At 32.6% G+C, this 21,828-nt stretch overlaps 1 protein-coding gene across 1 annotated transcript; it reads right to left on the reverse strand.

Moving 5' to 3' along the window:
* Positions 1-1,190: 1,190 nt before the first annotated feature.
* LOC101498792 (probable ethanolamine kinase) lies at positions 1,191-8,932 on the reverse strand. Its single transcript, XM_004488472.4, has 11 exons — positions 8,574-8,932; positions 8,189-8,280; positions 7,952-8,058; positions 7,017-7,122; positions 5,528-5,650; positions 4,971-5,062; positions 3,249-3,333; positions 2,494-2,599; positions 2,349-2,415; positions 1,596-1,688; positions 1,191-1,510 (listed from the first exon to the last, which is right to left on the reverse strand). The coding sequence occupies exons 1-11, from the start codon at positions 8,708-8,710 to the stop codon at positions 1,406-1,408; spliced, it is 1,113 nt and encodes a 370-aa protein (XP_004488529.1). The 5' UTR covers positions 8,711-8,932; the 3' UTR covers positions 1,191-1,405.
* Between the last annotated feature and the right edge of the window lie 12,896 nt (positions 8,933-21,828).

Below are 21,828 nucleotides of genomic sequence, written 5' to 3' on the forward strand. Positions count from 1 at the left end.
CAAGCTTTTGAAATGCATATACTCCGTTGAATCAAATATCCAATTGGACTCAAGATGGAAGTAGTTCTTCTGCAGCACTTCCTCCTAGACATCCTCCACAGCAAGAAAACGAAGATCAAGAAGAAGAACAACAACAACAAACTCGTGAAGTACCAAGGCGTCGTCAAAATCTCATACATGTGAGAAAACCTCAGCAATGTGGTACTGGAGACCACCTTCGACATTAATTATCGTAATTTTGTAAATTTTGTGATGTTTTTTATGAATAAATTATGTAATTTAAAATTTTATCGTAATTTAAATTTTCTATTTATGTATTTTTATGAATGATAATAATTATAATTATATATATATATATATATATATATTATTTTTGTTATTACAATAAATATTGAAAAAAAAATGAAATAAATGTTTTTTAAAAATAACCTTATATATATATATATATTACTTTTGTTATTTCAACAAAAATTGAAATAATTTTTTTAAAAAAAAACCTTTGAAAAATAGGCATTTCGAACTTGAATTTCCTAAAATTTTATCGTAATTTAAAATTTTTATTTATCTATTTTTATGAATTATATTAATTATATATATATATATTACTTTTTGTTATTTCCATAAAAATTTAAATAATTTTTTAAAAAAAAAAAACCTTTGATAAATGCCCATTTAAAACTTGGGTTTACTAAAAAAATTTCATAATTTAAAATTTCTATTTATTTATTTTTTATATATTTTTATGAATTATATGAATTAATTATATATATAATTACATTAAAAATTAAAAAAAATTGAAATATTTTTTTTTTAAAAAAAAACCAAGTGGGAAGTCGTCATTCCAAATGGCGACTTGTAACTAAAAAAAAAAAAGGGCATTTTGGTGTTTTTTTTTTCAAATGGAGGTATTTTAATGTTTCTTTTTTCAAAATGAGGGTATTGAAAAAAAAAAAAACCCACTTTTGTTAAATAAACTACAAAATCGTGAAGAAAACATAGTGACTACGCCACATCACTCTTTGTTCAATCTCACGATGTATAATGATCAAACTATTACTATATTGCAAGAAAATAACCTAAAAATAATTAACCAATTTTAATGTAATTATGTAAAAATAAATGGACCAAATATGCAATTCTGTAGGAAGAAGGGGTGAAAAGTTAGGAGATCAAAATTTGAAACGTCACAATACAGGAAAAAGAATGATAGATCCATTTGAAAGCCAAAATTTCAGAATTACAATATAAGGAGCTAGCAAAGCACAAACTAAATGCCTAAACTTGCCTTTATGTAATGAGCGTCTACAAAAGATATTTTACACAAACATTTAACTACATGAATCAGGGTAGAATCTAGGAGTGATTGATGAAGTAGAATCTATATCTACTAATCGCATTCTGCAAGTTACGATATTGCCAGTGATTCAACCTGGTCTTTCTGCCTTTTATACTCCTTGTATCGTTTGAAAAAGTAACCAAGATAATCGAAATCTATCGGGGACATCTTTGCCTGTTTATCATGCAAAAAAATCAATAGTCATGTATATCATTTTAATAAGAAAGCAAAACAAGCATAAAAAAAGGAAATATATTACCTGAATTAGCCCCCACAAAGCCCAGAAAAGGTGTGAAGCCAGTGCATATGTATTTGCCTCAATATACAAAGCTTCAAGATCCTTCTGAGGCACCTGTATTATGGATTGGTATTAAAGATCTTACAGAAATAAATGACAGATGGAGAAGAAAAGAACCTAAATTACTGACACCATCACCAATATTTTACATATCCTCAGGTGCATGTGTTTTCTAAGTAGGTAATATTATTGGCAGGAAATATGCAGCAGGGAAATCAAGTCCAAATCAAGTTTCAAAAAGAGTTGGGAATGAAAGCAGTTATGTGGGAAAGAGACTCCGGTTTTAAATAGCAGAAACATCATCTTCTTGACCAACTGCAAAGCAAGCCTAATGAAACAACTGAAGGGTTGCAGCCTACGAGTGACCAAACAATAAATCACTGCCACTAGCTAAATAATTTTCTTAAGTATCAATTTGACATTTTCCATTAACTACCCAAAAAGAGATTAATGGCTGACAGGTAAGTGAATTTTGTAGCAAGTATGAAGAAGAGTTAACCAATGTTATCCAATTATCCTCTCCCCTCCCCAGCCCAGAAATAAAAATAAAAAGATGCCTTTCAAATATTAAGCGGCACTGAAATGGTTTATTAATCATTGACAGTACAAACCTAAATAATGTGACTGACTGACCTCATGGCCACAGTTGATAATCTGGAAACAATGAAATAAAATGCAATTTTAAATATTAATCCTCCTCAATATGATTAGTACCTCTTGAGGTCTTTCAGGCTGTAAGTAATGCCTGAAGAAATGAAACTGTTCATTCCTATTTGGGTACCTGCATGACAAAATATTGATTAACTAAGAAATTAATCATGACCAAGTAAAGCCAGAAACGCAAGCATAAAGAACTTACAAGGAGAAATCACAATCAAAACCAGCATATTCTGCAAAGTGGTTCCCTATATCAAAGCCTCTGTAGTTGTATGATGCATATTCATAATCAATGAAGTAAAGTTTATCTGGACATTTTTCAGAACAAATCAAAGATTAAAAACTCAGATGAATCAATAAATAAGTTTTTACGCAAAAAATTTAGGGTGGGGGGATGGTGCGCCAGTCCAAAGTAGACAAGACCTAGGCTCATTGAGCACTTACTAAGGGATTTACATTTGCCTCCCACCAATGGTACTAAGCATTCTCTCTTTATATGAGAATGTCACATTATTTCTGATGTGGAATGCCCATTCCTGAGGGATGTTGGTCTCCTTATGACTGTTATAAACTAATAGAATATATTCACATCATAAATTCCTGTTACCAAACAACCTCAGCAACTTGTAGATCACGATTAATCTTGCATACTTAATTTTCCTGCTTTAGTTTAACTTCTCAAAAATGAAAATGGTAGATATTATACAAACCCTGTGATCCTACCTGTAAGGTGACTTTTTTACTAAACCATTTAGCAACCATTAAAGAAACACATGGATATTACATCTTTTTAACATAAAATGCAACACCATGACTTGCTCCCTAATCAGTAATAAGTAAATTGCAGTATGGGTTGGATCATTGAGTCATGTCTTTCCAACATCCACACAGTTTAGAAAGAAGAATGACAAATGAAACATAATTGTCGGTCTCCTTATAATTGAGGTAAGTATATACCTTCTTCATGATTAATCATTATGTTTCCAGAAAGCAAGTCATTGTGAGCAAAAATTACAGGAGATTTGAGACGATCACACAACAGCTGTTGCAAAATAAAAAACATATGCATATGTTAGGAGAATAATTTTTTACGAACATAAAATACATCATTCTCTGAAACTAATTCATCCTTTTTAAAAAATTTACCAAAGCTTATTCATGAACTACCATCACAAACACAAAACTGGGAAGGAATAAGATGATGTTATATCCCTAAGCCAAGACACTTGGGCATGATAAGTCCTCATGAATGGATTTATGGTGTGAGTTTTTAATCCAATGTTCAATCATTTGGTTTGTATTGAGATAGAGTTCTTTACTATTACATAGACTTTTTCATAGATTAAAGAGAGAAACTGCATCAATTTCATATCCTTTTGCCACCAAATTTTCACATTTTGATTGATCCAGGAATTGCTTGAGATGAAGAAGAAAGCTAATTGAAATATGACAAACAATGTTGTCAAACACATCACTCGGACAAGGATTGGAAGGAGGGTAATTGAAACTTGGAGAATCATAACACGGATAGTAAGATACTACCAGAACACAGGATAATAACTTGTAGAAAGATCGTAATACAAAATCGTAACCTCTAAAATCATAATCAAATTCATAAACATAAAAAATAAAAAATAAAACCACCAACCCTAATTAATTAATTATTATCATTATTATTCTGAAACAAACTTATTATTATTATTCTTGAGTTTTTTATGTTTTGAATTTTAATCTTATAAGTTAATTGTCGTGATTATGAATTTGATTATGATTTTAGAGGTTATGGTTCTACGATTTTTTATCACGAATTTATGATCCTTCTACGAGTTATTATCTTATCTTCTTGTAGCATCTTACAACCCGTATTACGATTCTCTGAACTACGATCTATTACCCTCCTTATGATCCTTGTCTGAGTTAGGTGTTTGACAAAATTGCTGATTAATTCGAGTTTTTGTTGTCCTATAGATTGTTTACTTTCTTTTTTAGATACTTTATTGATTGTTCACTTTGTTTCAGAATGCCTCCATGATTAAGCTAATTATATAATAAATATAATGAAATTCTCAAAATTAGAAAATTGCAGAATTGACTTCATCATTATGTTCAGGATTGAAGTGAACAATTTGTGTGATCTTTGTACATTCCTGAGCTTAATGGATATTTCGAACAATTTCACCAGATGTAATAGGGCTTTTGGTTGAGAGGGATTCAAGATTAATTACAATTGTGAGCTTGATCATATGTTTGGACTCTAAACCTGAAGCGAAAGGGGCATAGATTGCATAGGATTGGGGCCAATCAAATCATAGCTACTCTGTAAACTGGAATTTTAACCCGTGCTCATGTTCCTTCTCTTTTAAAAGTTTCTGTTATTTTTCTTTTAATTCCGTTTTGTAATATTTTGGCACTTTTCAATCTCTCTGGAATTTGTAGCTAGTAACTGTAACCTAAATCTCGTAGAAACAAAACTCAACTCGTCTACATTACTAGTAAGATTCGAAGCACATGCTGATTGCATTCATCATGGGTCTTTGGATGAGCCAATCTTAAAATCTAAAAACTTTCATACTTAGTGATTAGCATTGGACTTTCGAAGATGGTGAATTATTTGACTATGCATTACAAGAAATAAAAATACAGAGATAACGACTAAAATAAGTATGAAAGAACAAGCACCTGGAGCTTATAAATTTCATCATGAAGTTCCGTGAATGAAATTGCCTCGTAAGTCTTTTGCTTTTCAGTATCATCAAATTTTAGATTGCATGCTGTAAATGAAGAGAAAAAAATTCAGGCAGTTCAAATACTAATAACACCAACCTTTCAACCGTATACTTAGCCAATGACCAAAGAAATTTGCATGAGGTTCCTCTTTATATTAATAACCATTTTAATATTTTGATGGAGTATTTTCATATAGGACTAAGAAGAAAGAATATGTAGACACCAAATAGATTAATATTAAGCCAGTTAGGCCAGAGTCATTCTAGAATCATAATGAATCATTCTAGAATCATAAGATATTTCTTCACATAGCATAATGAATCATTCTAGAATCATAAGATATGTCTCTCAAATTCAAAATCAGGAGAACTGTTAAAACTATGACAAAGCTAAAGGGAAGCTCAAAATTTGGCCAGAGTCATGCTGTCATGGTCAAAATCCTAACATTCAATCAACACAAATCAAATTCACCCTAAAAATGAATTACAGGGAAGAAAATAAGAAAGAACCTTTCTCAAAAAACTTCCGGATATCATTCCATAATTGAGGTTCCTTAGAACCTGGAATTTCCACATGATGAAATCTTCGAAGTTGTTTGGCTATTTTAGCAGCAAGTTTTGGGTCCCGCATATCTGCCGTGGAGGAAAAGCATTCATGATGCATTAATCAGGTTGTAGCTCTACAGGTCATCAAAAGCATTAAGAACACGTAATTGAATGAAAGCTAATATCAAATTATAAGCTTACTCTATGATACTACATTCACAAAATTCAAAGAAGCAATATTGTGTGTGTGAATTTGAAATTGGATTATAAAATAGGGAGGACAAAATATCAGTCATAGCCCACCCCAAAAGTAGCCCTCTGTAACAAGAAAAAGCAGATTAAATGGAATTCTGCAGAAGGACAAAATATCACAATCGTAAACCATTCCACCCTACTCAATTCTTGCCTTCCGTTTCTCCACACATGACAATCGTCCTTGTTGTTACAGGCTTCCCACTCTCTTCCAAGTTCCAACAAACTCTTGGTATTTTCCCATGTTATTCAACTCTTCTGCTGCTTCTCCTTCCAAACATATGCATCCTCTCACTTCCATCTAGCCCACCACTCAGCCCAACTTCATTTTTCTAGAATGAACATGTGCTACAGGTCTATCATAATATTGTGGAGATTTCATTAAAAAAGTTGGGTAAAATAAAAAAATATCATAATGTGCATCAAGTTCGTAAATTCTTAAAATTTAGGTTGTACCTAACTCAATCCTTACAAATCAAACCTCTTTTTAAGCCATATTTCATCCAATGAAGGACTTTCAACACACACCCCAACCCCTCACCCCCAAGATTGGACATTTGGAGCGTGATCCAAGTGGCCTACTAGCGGAGTGGTCAAACGATCTTGGATAGGCTCTAGTACCATCTTAAAATTAGGGTACAGTCCAACTGAACCCTTACAAAACCCGAGAGATGCCTCTCAATTGTAAACATATTTTTCGGTCATACTTCATCTTCATCTAATGTGAGACTCTCGACAGTAATAAGGAGAACTTCAGCTTAGAGCCTTCATGGCCCATTGTTGGCAGACAAGAGTCCAAGGTTGGGTCAGATAAATTCAAAACCAAGCGATCCCAATACAATATAAGTTTTTCGAGTAAGAACTTTACTCCACGACTATGGCACCCTAAAGTTAATATCTAGTAACCGGTTGGATGTACTTGAAACTTATCCGTAAGGTAACTTTTTGTTACATATTGACTAAGAAATTTTCTACAATTCTACAAGACTGTGTCCCTAATATTATCCCTACAAATGCTACATTCAGTCAAAAAAGAAATTTTCCATATATACAAACTACAATATTGGGTAGAAACTCGCTGGACATAACTTTCTGAACATACTATCAGTAACACTAAAACGCAGGCAATCTAACAAAATTTATGAACATTTATCAATCTGACATAGTCATTTGTGCTCAAAATGAGTTTTTCCATTTGTACCTGATGGAGTAAGAGTATACGCATTAATAAAAGATTGCACCATGCCATTTCCAAATATTCCAAGCCACGTAGCACCAAATCCTGCAGCAGTGATGTATTTGATGGCCTGAAAAGCATTTCAGAAAAAATGACAAGGTAGAAACTTCAAGTAAGCTATTTAGAATATAAAGAGATGCACTTAATCTATCCTATTGCCTAACTTAGTTTCAAAAATCAACTAAAATAGCCATTAGAATTCATATTTTTCTGATCACAACCAAAATCTTCTCTGCAAATCTGTACAGGAATGTAAACATAAAGTATGAGTAAAAATGCAAAAAAATGGCTTCTATTTTCTCATTTTAGGTTAATAAACAAATATTTGAGCCGCTAAACCTATTAGATATATGTGTTTATCAGAAGTTTTAAGATATCGGAAGTTCGGATTGCTTATCTTTATCCCTCTTCATAATGTTTGTTGTTGTTATTATTATCATAATTTTAGTTTGACCTTGCTTAAGCATATTCAGAATAATGAAATCTACAAAACATATTAAAGGAATCCATATATCTAAATTTAAAGAAATTTTTAGATTTCTACTAATTCAAAAAGATGGAAAGAGATAATAAAAAAAAAAAACAAAGCAAGGAATCAGACTATCCTCCATTTAATCTACACTTCTCAGTTCTCACTATAGCTTCTACAGGCTGAATTCAATTCAGATCAAAATCAAATATTCAAATTCAACTAGCAATGGTATATTGATGAAGAACCACCAATACGGTACACATATACCATCCAGAAAAATATGACTCACTTGAAATTCTTATGTTCATCAGCTAGAGAACAACACTTGCGCAAAAAAAACAAAATCAAAACAGCATCATCAATGCATGGCAACATTTGACTTAAAGAAAACATGTTTTGTATGTAACCATGCAGTACAATGTCTAACCTGCAATTCTCTGTGGCGATCAATGATGAACTCGGTGTTCGGTCCATACAATCTGATGGTTATAATATCATCAATAGAATTCCCTTGTTTAACTGAAACCTTCAGTACTGACAGACAATGACAAATATAACCAATGTCAATTAGGTTCTATGTCAATCACAAAAGAGTAATTAAGCTAGCCATTTTTATGGATTTAGCAAATAAGCCATTAACTAATTTTTAAGAGAAAAAACTCACACAAATTTGTTATGCCTCCAGAAATTTTCTCAATATGAAAGCAAGAATCGTCTAATTTTGACCAGGCCTTGAACATGTCCTTGCACAAATTACTGCATTCAATCACAAGGTAAAAGAACAATAAATAAATTTCAGGGTAAGTAACATGCATTCAATTGCAGAAACAAATCCCAAATTTCAATAATTCAACATCAATAACAGTTTACACAACCAAATTGAACTGTTCCCAACATTCCGGAACAACTAAAATCTTTACCCCCTCCATAAAAAAAAATCTCCCGATTTTCGTTCATTTTCTCAGCAACCAAAAGCGAACAAACCCATACAAGTTGAGAAAAAAACAACGTCAAAAAAAAAAAGGGAAAAAGGGAAAAGAGTTACGAACATGACGAGAGGTGTCATTTGAGAAAGGGAGAGAGAGGGATCAATGGAAAGACGAGATGGAAAAATCTCCGAGGCGTAGTCATTACGAGCTTGTTCTGCGACTTGTACGGGATTCCAGATCTTATCCGTTGCACCCATTATTAATGCTATTGAATCTAACCTCAATTAAAGAAGAAGGCTAGAGTTTTGAGAGGAGGGAAAATTAAAGAAACGGAAACTATGTGTCAAAAATAAAAAATAAAAGATACGGGAACTGTTGTAGACTTGATGTACAAGAGAGGAGAATGGTGAATTGGTGGTAAGAATGTATAGTTTGTTTGGTTTTATATTTATGGTGTTTGTTCCCTTTCTAGCTTTCTTTGAATCGAGCGGTGTCCTGTGGCGTAGGAGGATTCTTTGTTTGTACAGTTCTACAAAATTACCAATATGGGCATCACCATGCGTCATCTATTTTGACACTAATATTTACACCTGTGCGTGCCAAGTAATTCATGGAAAAAGTGTATTCAAATAATTATTTATAAAATGAGTAATTTTACTATAATTTAAAACACGTAAAATTATTTTATACAATTGCAAAGAATTAAATTTATATAATTCTAAAAATATTTAGATTTAATTATAACTTTTTTATCTTTTATTTTATCTATTTTTAAAACTAGTTTTTTTCATTTTAAAATTTCATAGTTTTTATTATTATTTTAAATTTTTAAATTAAAATGAATTATATGATATATTTTAAATAACATGTCATATATGTTTTTTTTAATAATATTAAATGATTAATATTTTGAAATTATTATAAACCCTTAACTTAATTTCAGTTAACGTTTTAGTTTTTTATATTTTTTTTCTCGATTTGGTCATTTATTTTAATTTTAAGTGACAATTTGATATTTTATGTTTTAAAATGTCAACAATGTTATTTTTATTTTTGCAAAAATTCAAAAAATTTATCAAAAATTTTAAACAAAATCCATAAAATTAAGTATCATCTTCAATATAATGCAATTTCATCAAATTCATAACTTAAATATTTAAATAAACTCATATTTTCATCTATAACAACATCAAATAAAGAATAAGATTTAAGTTACAAATTTGATGGAATTTCTATTATATTTAAAAATATAATTAATTTTATGTGTTTTGTTTGAAAATTTTGATGAATTTTTGTAAAAAAAATATGATAACATTGTTGACATTTTAAAATATAAAATATCAAATTATCATTTAAAGTTAAAATAAAAAACCAAATTAAAAAAAAAAAGATAAATAATTAAAATATTAATTAAAATTAAGTAAAAAGGATCACGGTGTTATTTAATCTATTTATTATTATATAGATTATTAATGTACATCTCATCTCATAAAAGTCAAATTTTGTTGTCCTACCCAAAACAATTTTTTTCATGACTTATTCCAATTATTCTAATTTGGGGAATATATCCAATTGAAAATGTATGCTGCAAGTTTAATTTCATTAATTGTAATTCATCAAAATACGCCAAGTTGGTCAATGTAATAATTTACACGAGTCAATATTCCATAAAAAGAAAATGTCTACTCAAGTTTGATAATAACAGAGCACACATGACTTTATTTGTTTAAAAAATACAGTAAAAAAGCATTTGTTCTTAATCTACTATTTTTTGTTGTATTCTCTACATCCATCTTCTATTATTGCCACTCGAGCTTTGAGTTATGGGTCATAGCTTAATACTACAGAACAACGTAGAAAAATTGCTCCAAAAGTTTAAATCATCATAGTTTGTTTTAATAAACCCTTTCTGATTCCATACATATATAAAAGATTCTTCAATAACATCAATACAATCAGCATACCTCACAATATTAAAAGGTAAGGACTAAAACATGTTCAAATTATACCACCGAATGTAACCGAACCTGACACACTCCCAATTGCATATTTTTGCAGCAAAATGAAACACAACTTGAGCTTAAATCTGTACACTACCAAACAATCAATGTTAGAAATCAATTAATAACAACTTTGCATCTCCATCACTGCCAAACACAGGATTTGAAAATGTTCTTCTATAGGCATCACCAAGACCTTCCGAGGGTAATGTAAATTAGTATGTGCTTCTAGCATGTGCAGAAAAAGTTATTTAAGATACTCACAAATTTTGAATCCTTCAAAAAAGTGTCAAAGAAGAATAAAGAGAAGTCACTTCTAGTTTTTGAAGCAATAACACAAATGCAGCAAAACTGAAGTCTTGAAGCAAAAAAAAAAATCACCAATTCCTGAATTCCAAATCAGAAGATATAGATGCATATGTAAGATTTATGGGTCACATATGTAATTAATTAATAAAGTGTGTTGGGGTCATTATATAATTAGCCAATAAACTAGGGGTCAAATAATATATAATAGTTTATGGCTAAAGAGCATAATAGTTATGAAAATTAATAGTGTAGATACCAGACAGTTTCTAATTTAATGAGGGGCTGAATTGGAAATACTGCAATTTGGGATATAACCAATAATAGTTATATATAGGGGTAATGGTCCCCAAGGCAAAAACAATAAGACTATTCAGTTTCAAAACCCTAAAAGAGAAAACTCTTTGGTTCTCTCTATCCCCATCAAGAGAGCAAGGTTTTCAGGGTGTTTTGCTGAGGAAGATCACTCAACCCATTGGCTCTATCATCATCATCCTAGGATTTCATCAATGGCAATTCCCACAGGTACGCTTCCGCCTTTGGTTATTCATCATGTAATTGACATGGATACTTAACAATTGGTATCAGAGCTTACCATGTTTAATTCATGATGAAATTCGGTTATTGTCTTTGTTTTAGGATTCAATTTGGGAATTTTGACATGATTGAAATCTTAGGTTTTGTAATTTGGGAATTTGGATGATTGGAACAATTAATGAATTGTGAATAATGCCATGAACTTCTGCCATATTTGAATAATGATCTTTTTTTTTTTTTTGTGTCCATTGGATTACCTTAGGGGCTTAGTTTGAATAATGTTATTTGAATAATGCCTGTCAAGTTAATGCATTTTGTTGAATATCGAAAATCGAGCCCTCTTGTCCTCACAGGTGCAACCCCTTCAAGTGAGGACAAATCTAACATTATCCTGCTCAAACAAACACAAAGTCAATACTTGATCTTTTACTCTTGGTTGCTAATAAGTTTATGTGTTTCACAAGGCTTACTTGTTTGATTCAATTAAAGGGTTGCAGTTTGTGAGGTTTTTGTCTTCAGTTTTCAATACCGAATGATGATCCATTGGGAGACTAATCTCTATTTCTGTTGGATAGAAACATTAAAACACCAATTTAACTTCAATACCCCAGTTGCAATAGAGTGACATAACCATCAAGTCCCAATAATTTCTGTACAAGTGAAGATTCTATGTCAGGATGTTTAACCGATTAAAGAAAACGAGTTGATGTAAGGTAGTTGAGAGTTACCTTAAGACTCTCATAGCACTCCTCAAGTTTGTCATTGTATAAGATGAAATCAAATATGGCTGATGACTTCCCTTGCTCGATCTCAGCCTGAGCATTTCGTAATCGTTTTAATAATTTAGTTTGAAGACTTAATAATTTTAAGCAACTTCCTTAAGGGCTTTTAGAATTTTTTTTTTTTTGATAATTATTGTTTTATAATTTTTTTTTTTTTGAAGATTTACTAATGAAATAATGTTTATATTAGTGAACATATTTTTTTGATATTGTTTTATTTGGATATAATAAATATATGTTCAAGTCAAGTTTGACATTTTTTGAATGAGTTAATTGAAACTTGATGTCGCCAAAGTGACCTCTCTTGTCTAAATTGTTCGTGAAGAGTATCAAATGGATGTGTATATGTTTATTCATGCGGGTATTGACCGGCCCAAAGGAAGGTTAATATTTGGCAGAATTACATGGTACACCTGCGATGATAAATGTGTGACAATTATTTGGTATACATGTGAGCAGTAAATCGGCCCAAAGGAAGGTTTATTGTTTGACATGTCTTATTGTCAATATTCGATCGTTGCAACAAGAGTACCACTAGCAGTTGGTGTTACTGTCCAAAGACTTGACATCAATGGTGCACTGGGTATCTTGAGATGGGTTAAATTCTATGATTTGAACATATGTATTTATTTATTTATTTATTGATTTATTTTCCTGTAATGTGAGTTTCTAAGTTTCGTTCTTTATCTAATTTACAGCATCGGTTGCTTCCATATCTGCAAATTTGAGTTCTATTCCTGTCCTTAATGGGACAAATTTTAAGGAATGGGAAGAGAACATTCTGATTGTTCTTGGCTGCATGGATCTAGACCTTGCATTAAGAATTGATCGACCCTCTACTCCTAAGGACTCTAGTTCTTCTGAAGAAAAATTAGAGTATGAGAAATGGGATCGCTCAAATCGCATAAGTCTTATGATCATAAAGCGTTGCATTCCTGAAGTCTTTAGAGGTGCTGTCTCGGATGAGATAGATACAACTAAAAATTTCCTTGCTGAGATGGAAAAACGCTTTGTAAAAAGTGATAAGGCTGAAACAAGTTCTTTGCTTCAGAATTTAATTTCCATGAAGTATCAAGGCAAGGGAAATATAAGAGAGCACATTATGATGATGTCCAACATTGCTTCTAAGCTTAAAGGTCTAAAGCTTGAGTTGTCAGATGACTTACTCATTCATTTAGTATTGCTGTCTCTTCCTTCGCAATTCAGTCAGTTTAAGGTGACTTATAATTGTCAAAAGGAGAAATGGACTCTTAATGAGCTCATTTCATTATGTGTGCAAGAAGAGGACAGGCTGAAGCAAGATAGGACTGAAAGTGCTCACTTTACTAGCATCTCTAAAGACAAGGGCAAAAGGAAAAGAATTGAGGAGCCCAAGAACAAAGCTGCTGCTAAGGGTCCAGAACAAAAGAAGCAGACTAAGGATAACAACTGCTTCTTCTGCAGGAGTTCTGGACACGTGAAGAAGGATTGTGCCAAATATCACGCTTGGCGTGTTAAGAAAGGTATGATTCTGTCTTTGGTCTGTTCTGAGGTTAATTTAGCTTCAGTACCTGGAAACACTTGGTGGTTAGACTCTGGTGCAACTACTAACATCAGTGTTTCAATGCAGGGTTGCCTGAACTTCCGAAAGCCTAGTGATACTGAAAGATGCATCTATGTAGGAGATGGGAAGAAGGTAGAAGTTGAAGCCATAGGAAAATTTAGATTATTATTAAGTTCCGGTCATTATTTGGATTTAAAAGACACTTTTGTTGTACCGTCATTTAGACGGAATTTGATCTCTATTTCTTATTTGGACAAATCAGGATATTATTGTTCATTCGGGAATAAAGAATTTACTTTGTCTTTAAATTCGAATGTTGTTGGAACCGGTTTACTTTCTGGTTATGATAATCTTTATTTGTTGGAAACTGTGGCTAACTATAATGAAACCTTGAATGTGGAATCACGTGGTACTAAGCGGAAAATTGACAATTTCAATTCAGGAGTGCTTTGGCACAAACGTCTAGGTCACATCTCTAAAAATAGAGTTGAACGACTTGTGTCAGATGGAATTTTAGATTCCATTGACTTCACAGACCTTAACGTTTGTGTAGCATGCATTAAAGGAAAACAGACTAAAGATAAGAAATTAGGCGCATATAGAGCTACAGACGTCTTAGAATTGATACATACGGACATCTGTGGGCCATTTCCAACTCCTTCTTGGAATGGTCAACAATATTTTATATCATTCATAGACGATTACTCTAGATATGCCTACCTTTACCTAATTCACGAAAAGTCCCAATCAATAGACGTGTTCAAATCCTTTAAGGCAGAAGTTGAGAATCAACTTAATAAAAGAATTAAAAAGGTCAAATCTGATCGTGGTGGTGAATACTACGGCAGATATGACGGTTCAGGTGAACAACGTCCGGGACCATTTGCCAAATACCTAGAGGAATGTGGAATCGTCCCACAATACACTATGCCGGGGTCACCCAGCATGAATGGTGTAGCTGAAAGACGAAACAGGACTCTTAAGGATATGGTAAGGAGTATGATTTGTCATTCCACCTTGCCAGAGTCACTCTGGGGAGAGGCATTAAAAACAGCAGCATACATTCTTAATAGAGTACCAACTAAGGCAGCGGCTAAAACACCTTATGAGCTTTGGATTGGGCGTAAGCCTAGCCTGAAGCACTTTCATGTTTGGGGATGTCCAGCTGAGGCAAGGCCTTATAGGCCGAATGAAAAGAAATTTGAACCCCGAACAATTAGCAGCTATTTTATAGGGTACTCAGAAAAATCAAGGGGCTATAAATTTTATGATCCTAATTTGAGAACAATTTTTGAGACGGGAACGACAACGTTCTTTGAGGATATTGAGTTTGGGGGGAAGATTAAGGTTAAAGATTTTGTCTTTGAGGAAGAATCTGTAACAATTCCAGAACTGATTCTTCCACCAATTGACTTTCCCATTATTGAACAAACTCAAGATGATCTGGTTGTTCAGGAAGAACAAAATCCAGATCAAATTCAAGATCCTCAAGAACAAGTGCCTCAAGAGCCAGCTCCATTGCGGAGATCCACTAGAGAAAGGAAAAATGCTATTTCGGATGATTATGTAGTATTTATCAATGAGGTAGAGGAAAATGTTGGCATGACGGAAGACGACCCAGTCAACTTTCATCAAGCCATGCAAGATTCTCGTTCAGATAAGTGGATCGAAGCAATGAATGAGGAGTACAAGTCTATGCAAGACAATTCAGTTTGGGAACTTATCCCATTACCTGAAGGAAAGAAACCCATTGGTTGCAAATGGATTTTTAAAACCAAGCGGGATTCCAATGGTAATGTGGAGAGATATAAGGCACGTCTTGTAGCTAAGGGTTATACTCAAAAGGAAGGGATTGATTATAAAGAGACTTTCTCTCCGGTTTCATCGAAGGACTCTTTAAGAATAATCATGGCTCTTGTTGCTCACTTTAATTTGGAGCTTCATCAAATGGATGTAAAAACAGCTTTTCTCAATGGCGACATTGATGAGACGATCTATATGGTGCAGCCAGAAAACTTTGTGTTGGGAGACCCAAAGAATATGGTGTGCAAACTAAGAAAATCCATTTATGGGCTAAAACAAGCTTCTCGTCAATGGTACCATAAATTTCATCAAGTAATTCTCTCATTTGGTTTTGAGATGAATACAGTTGATGATTGTGTGTATCATAAGTTCAGTGGGAGCAGACATATTTTCCTGGTCTTGTATGTTGATGACATACTGCTTGCCACTAACGATATAGGCATGTTGCACGAAACTAAGAAATTTCTATCAAAGCATTTTGAGATGAAAGATCTTGGTGACGCCTCTTTTGTATTAGGAATTCAGATACACCGAGACAGATCTCGAGGTATTCTTGGATTGTCACAAAAGAGCTATATCGATAAGGTTCTCAAAAGGTTTGGGTTACAGGATTGCAAACCAGGGGACACCCCAGTTGCTAAGGGAGACAAGTTTAGTCTCAAACAGTGCCCTAAGGGAAGTTTGGAAATTCAAGAAATGCAAAAGATCCCTTATGCTTCAGCTGTAGGGAGTCTTATGTATGCCCAAGTATGTACGCGTCCAGACATAGCGTTCATAGTAGGGATTTTAGGCAGATATTTAAGCAATCCAGGTCTTGACCATTGGAAAGCAGCCAAGAGGGTCATGAGATATTTGAAGAGAACAAGAAACTACATGCTCACATATAGGAGGTCAGACCAGTTAGAGATCACTGGGTACTCTGACTCGGATTTTGCGGGATGCCAAGACAGCTTAAGATCAACTTCAGGCTATGTCTTTCTGTTAGCTGGTGGAGCAGTTTCTTGGCGTAGTGCCAAGCAAGGTCTTACTGCCTCATCAACCATGGCAGCAGAATTCGTAGCAATTCATGAGGCATCTGACCAGGGCATTTGGCTGAGAAATTTTGTCACAGGGCTGCAAATAGTTGAAGGGATTGAAAGACCACTCAAGTTGTATTGTGACAATAGATCAGCAGTCCTGTATTCTAACAATAATAGGAGCTCAACCAAGTCAAAGCACATTGACATTAAGTTCCTAGTTGTTAAAGAGAAGGTACAAAGTGGACAGATATCCATAGAACACTTAAGGACAAACTCCATGATTGCGGATCCACTCACTAAAGGTCTACCACCCAAGGTCTTTCATGAGCACACTGCTCACATGAGTGTGCTACAGCTTGAGGAATCTTGATTTTAGTGGGAGTTTCGTCCATTATGTAATTCATGTTCTATGTTTAATTGTAAAGTACAAATACATTGTATTTGGACTTTCTGATCAGAAATAAAGTTTAAAGTATTCAGTTTTTGGTTACTTTGTACATTTAAGTTATGGTATGATCTCATTCGATAAAGTAGGACCAGTTGAAAATTGACATGACGTGCATTGACCAACTTCATTTTCATGCTACACTTTTCATAATGGGTCTATGTCAGTTAGTTGTGTCAGTACGGGTGATCATTGATGGGTTTAGTTATGCTTATTATGACGAAAGCCTCCTTGGTTCCATGTGCTGATATGATTAATGGACGGGACAATTTGGATTATACTCAAGGTAATTATAATGACATTTTTTACGTCATAAAGTCTAACACACTCCTAAGGATACATGTGTGACCAGTGGGAGATTGTAAGATTTATGGGTCACATATGTAATTAATTAATAAAGTGTGTTGGGGTCATTATATAATTAGCCAATAAACTAGGGGTCAAATAATATATAATAGTTTATGGCTAAAGAGCATAATAGTTATGAAAATTAATAGTGTAGATATCAGGCAGTTTCTAATTTAATAAGAGGCTGAATTGGAAATACTGCAATTTGGGATATAACCAATAATAGTTATATATAGGGGTAATGGTCCCCAAGGCAAAAACAATAAGACTATTCAGTTTCAAAACCCTAAAAGAGAAAACTCTTTGGTTCTCTCTATCCCCATCAAGATAGCAAGGTCTTCAGGGTGTTTTGCTGAGGAAGATCACCCAACCCATTGGCTCTATCATCATCATCCTAGGATTTCATCAATGGCAATTCTCACAGGTACGCTTCCGCCTTTGGTTATTCATCATGTAATTGACATGGATACTTAACAGCATATGCATTTTTTAATGGAGAAAGGATTAGATAGAGAGAGGAGAATTGAATGGTGTGTTTGCTAGAAAAGAAACGAGATAGAGAGAGTAGGGAGCAGATAGAAACGGAAAAAGGGAAAGGTTTGCGAATTGCGGGATTTCAAATAGAAAATTTTTAAATTTGAAAATGTGAGAGAAGAGTGTACCAAAAGTTTCTTTGAGGTGTGCTATAGCTGGGAACTGTTAATATTATAATATTTGGTGTATGGTATATATTCGACTAATAAGTACAATGTTTGTTTCTTGATGTGTAATGCTTTAAAATTGGACACTTGAGAAAAATTGCTAAAACAATGATTTCAAGGTGTCTGAATATAAAGATTCCCATTGCTTGTACATACCAATAATTAACACTGTGTATTTATTTAGATTAATTAGTTAATGTAGTTATTAATTCATGTGTACTTTTGGCATGATTTGGACGTTAGTGAGTTGTTTTAGAGTATAGATTGGGACTTGTGTGCCAAAGAAATAAAATTGGGGCTTGGACTTTTGGTAATATGTTACTCTCTATTGCTAATTATAAGATCCATTTTTACTTTTTTATTTGTTATTTAATATAAGATTATTTACAAATTTCAATATGTATTAATGATTTTTTACAAAAATTCTCTTATTAAATTGATCAATAAAAAATGTAAATAAGGGTGGCCCTAAGGCCACTTGTTAAAAATCTAAATGTACAAATAAAGTGAGAGGCTTAATGGCATGTAGTTAATTAACTATTATAGAGAGGTAAGGAAATGAAGAGAGTGAGATAGAAAGAGAGTGAAAGTGGGTGGAGTAATGTTTTATTAATTTATTTATTCATTATTAATATTATTAATATTAATATTGTTATTATTATAATTTTTTTATAAATAAAACGATCTAATTCATTTATGATCGATAGAGATAGATCTTTGTAGTTGTTTGATCTTAGTCAACATACATATGATAACATCATGATGATTTTTCTCGAAGATAATTTTCTATCTTATCACTTGAGAAAGAATACGTCAGAATAATTTCCTTTGAAAATGGAATTATCATGTGCATCATTGTAGTAGATCATATATCTTATATGCTTGGAATATAACAAAAAGGTATCAGTTTTATTTGTAGTGAAGGTCACTAAATTGTAATCGAGAATGTCCTTTCATTTTCTAATTGACTAAAGACATATTTTTGATAGATGGTAAGAAAGATGTCATTGTAAGGTGTTACATTGACACTACTTTAAAATCGATAAAAGTAATTTAAGATCACATTTTGGATTATGTTTAGCATATATTGTGGTACGTTGACATGGAAGAGTTTCATATCAGGGATAATTTGTAATTCTCGTATATAGTTAGGTACATCTACTTCTAATGTGATTAGAAGGTGTTTGGATAAGGAAGTTCCTTTGAACTTGATATAGATTCTACTTTTACAAACTTCATTAATCTCGCTTTAATGATGAAGTAAATGTGTAAGGTAGAGAATCTTTATCTCACCAATGATCCAAATATTTACTTAGTTGCTTATATATCATTCGACAAATGATTAAAAGAGAGAAGTGAACATGCGCATAATGACTATGCTAAACAATATGATAAATAAGTATCTTGCTAAGTAATAGTATGATACTCACAATAGACCAATGTGTCATGTTGATGCTTGATTCACTTTAGTGCTAGCGGGAGATTGTTGTTATACGTGTCATTAGATATTCTCATGCGACCATAGTAAGTAGTTCATCGACTTGAAGTCACTACGATTCCTATACGGGGAGTTGTAGGCTTTAAAGCCATTAAATGTTGTTTGTAATAGAACAATTATAAAGGTGGTTATTGAGCCGACAATAAATCATGTAGAAGGGTGTGAGTGATGTAGATAGAATTTGTCTCTCCTACATAACAATAGTTATGTCTCAGGCCACTTGATAGAGTGAGACCGTGGAAATGCATGATCATGCTAGAATGGACCAATATGTGATATTGCGTCCATTTGTTTAACATGTCTACACTGGAATCGAGAAATAAAGAATTGAACATTGCAAGAATTACACATATTATAACTTGTGTTCAATTAGACATTTGAATAAAGGAACAATTACTGAACAATAAATAGTGGTTGCAGTAAGGTTTAAATCGTATCACCGATTTTCTCATGATTTGAGTAGCAATGATGCATTGTTAGATGTCAATTATTGTTTAAAATATTTTATATTACATAAACTATATATAATATGTTATACTATTATCCTTTCAGTGAAAACCTATAAGAGTCATACGCATAGAGTTCGGATAGTGGAACAAATTATTAAATTAAATAAGATTTGATTTAACTAGATGTTAATCATATTAAATATAATTTAATACATTCATATATTTATAATTTATTTAATTAAATTTGGTTTGACTAAAAAAAATGAGAGTTGATAATTAATTGAATTAAATATGATATAATTAATAGTTTGTATTTAATTAAAATAGTTTAATTAAATACAATCATTTAGGACTTATTTTGGATTGCGTTCAAAATAGGAGTCATAAGATTTTAGTGGAACATTCTCTATAATAGAAGGGGAGCACACTTCTCATGTAATTTTGATTGCCACTACCATCATAGAATGGGTAGCACCACGTTCTATTTTGTGCTCGCATAGACTATGTAATGACACTGGTAATTTCTGCGTTGGTGATCAAAGTTAGAGCACATTTCAAGAGAGATGTTCAATATTGGTGATTTTTCTCCTCGACGCTTCAAGAGGTAAACACATAAACTATTGTAAAATTTTGTGCTTACGAAATTGTGGACTAAGAGAATTTTTCGTTTATGAGAATAATTTTAAAATGAGTTTTTAAAAGTCTATCTCATGATTTCCTAACACTTGGGATTTCATGATTCAGATTTTCTAGAACTTTGACTCTTTGTTTGTGTTTTCTTATCTTGAATTGATCACTTATTTTATGTCTTTCACCATAAAAAATTTGCATTTGAAGTTTGTAGAGGCAGTCACCTTTAACACTCAATTCTATGAAAGAACATATGGGGCGATGAATCTTAAAATTTTGGTTATGCTAAACTCAACCTTTATAAAATTAGTTTTTAAGGTGAAAGATGTCTCTCTATGAACTCATTTTGGTCTTTATCTCTCAATGTGAAATTTGACTTGTTTTCAATATACTCCCTAATGCCCAATACTATTGGAGTTGGTGTGCGGATACAATAAATTTTGGATGGCCAAATGAATAGAATTTGGTGCCATATTATATTTTTTATATTGGTATTAATTTGTCTTTACAATTCTGACTTATAAGACTGCCCATATTGGAAAAAAATTGACGTCTCACATTGATTATAAATAAGATCTGAAATGTTTATAAATAGAGACAATTTTATAATGGTATGTCAATCCAAGATCTGTGGGACCATCTACTATTAGATCACCGTTATCGAGTTACTCGTTTCATGCACCAAATGTCCGATTATGGACATGAAAAGGTGTGCTTAGAGTTTTCATATTGGACGAGATATGACATAAAAATGAATTTATAAGTGGTGGACGGTTCTCACCTTACAAGTTGATTTCTTCATTTAGTCAATTCAATTTTGATTGGTCGCATGAAACGTGTGAAAAGTATATTCGCAGAAGCTAATAACTATGTAGTAATCTTGCTATTAAAGCAAAAGACATTTCACATATGGATCTTTATTATTACAATTTATATGTATGATAAAATTGGATTAATAATAGCATTTATACACAATAATCAATTTTGACTATGCGTCCATTCACTCTGTTGTGCACTTGGTTGGATCTTCTTCCATTGGTTATGTGTTCTCTTCCATGCTGGAGTTTTGCATCTTTTAAGGCTTTTGGTATTTAGTGTCACCCAATGACGGCGCCGACCATTAAAGAAATCTTGGGGCTCCCCCTAATTATGTGTGAGTTAAATGTAACAATGATGGTGCTGCTAGTCTTACTTCTTGTGGGGGTGTTTTTTGGGATTATAGGACAACCTCCTTAGGGTTCTTTGTTTTGCTTATTAAGGTTGCTTATGCTTTCCATGTTGAGTTTATCGGAGCTATTAAAGTGTTTTACTTAG

The sequence above is a fragment of the Cicer arietinum genome, chromosome 1, assembly GCF_000331145.2.
Source record: "Cicer arietinum cultivar CDC Frontier isolate Library 1 chromosome 1, Cicar.CDCFrontier_v2.0, whole genome shotgun sequence".
Taxonomy (NCBI): Eukaryota; Viridiplantae; Streptophyta; class Magnoliopsida; order Fabales; family Fabaceae; genus Cicer; species Cicer arietinum.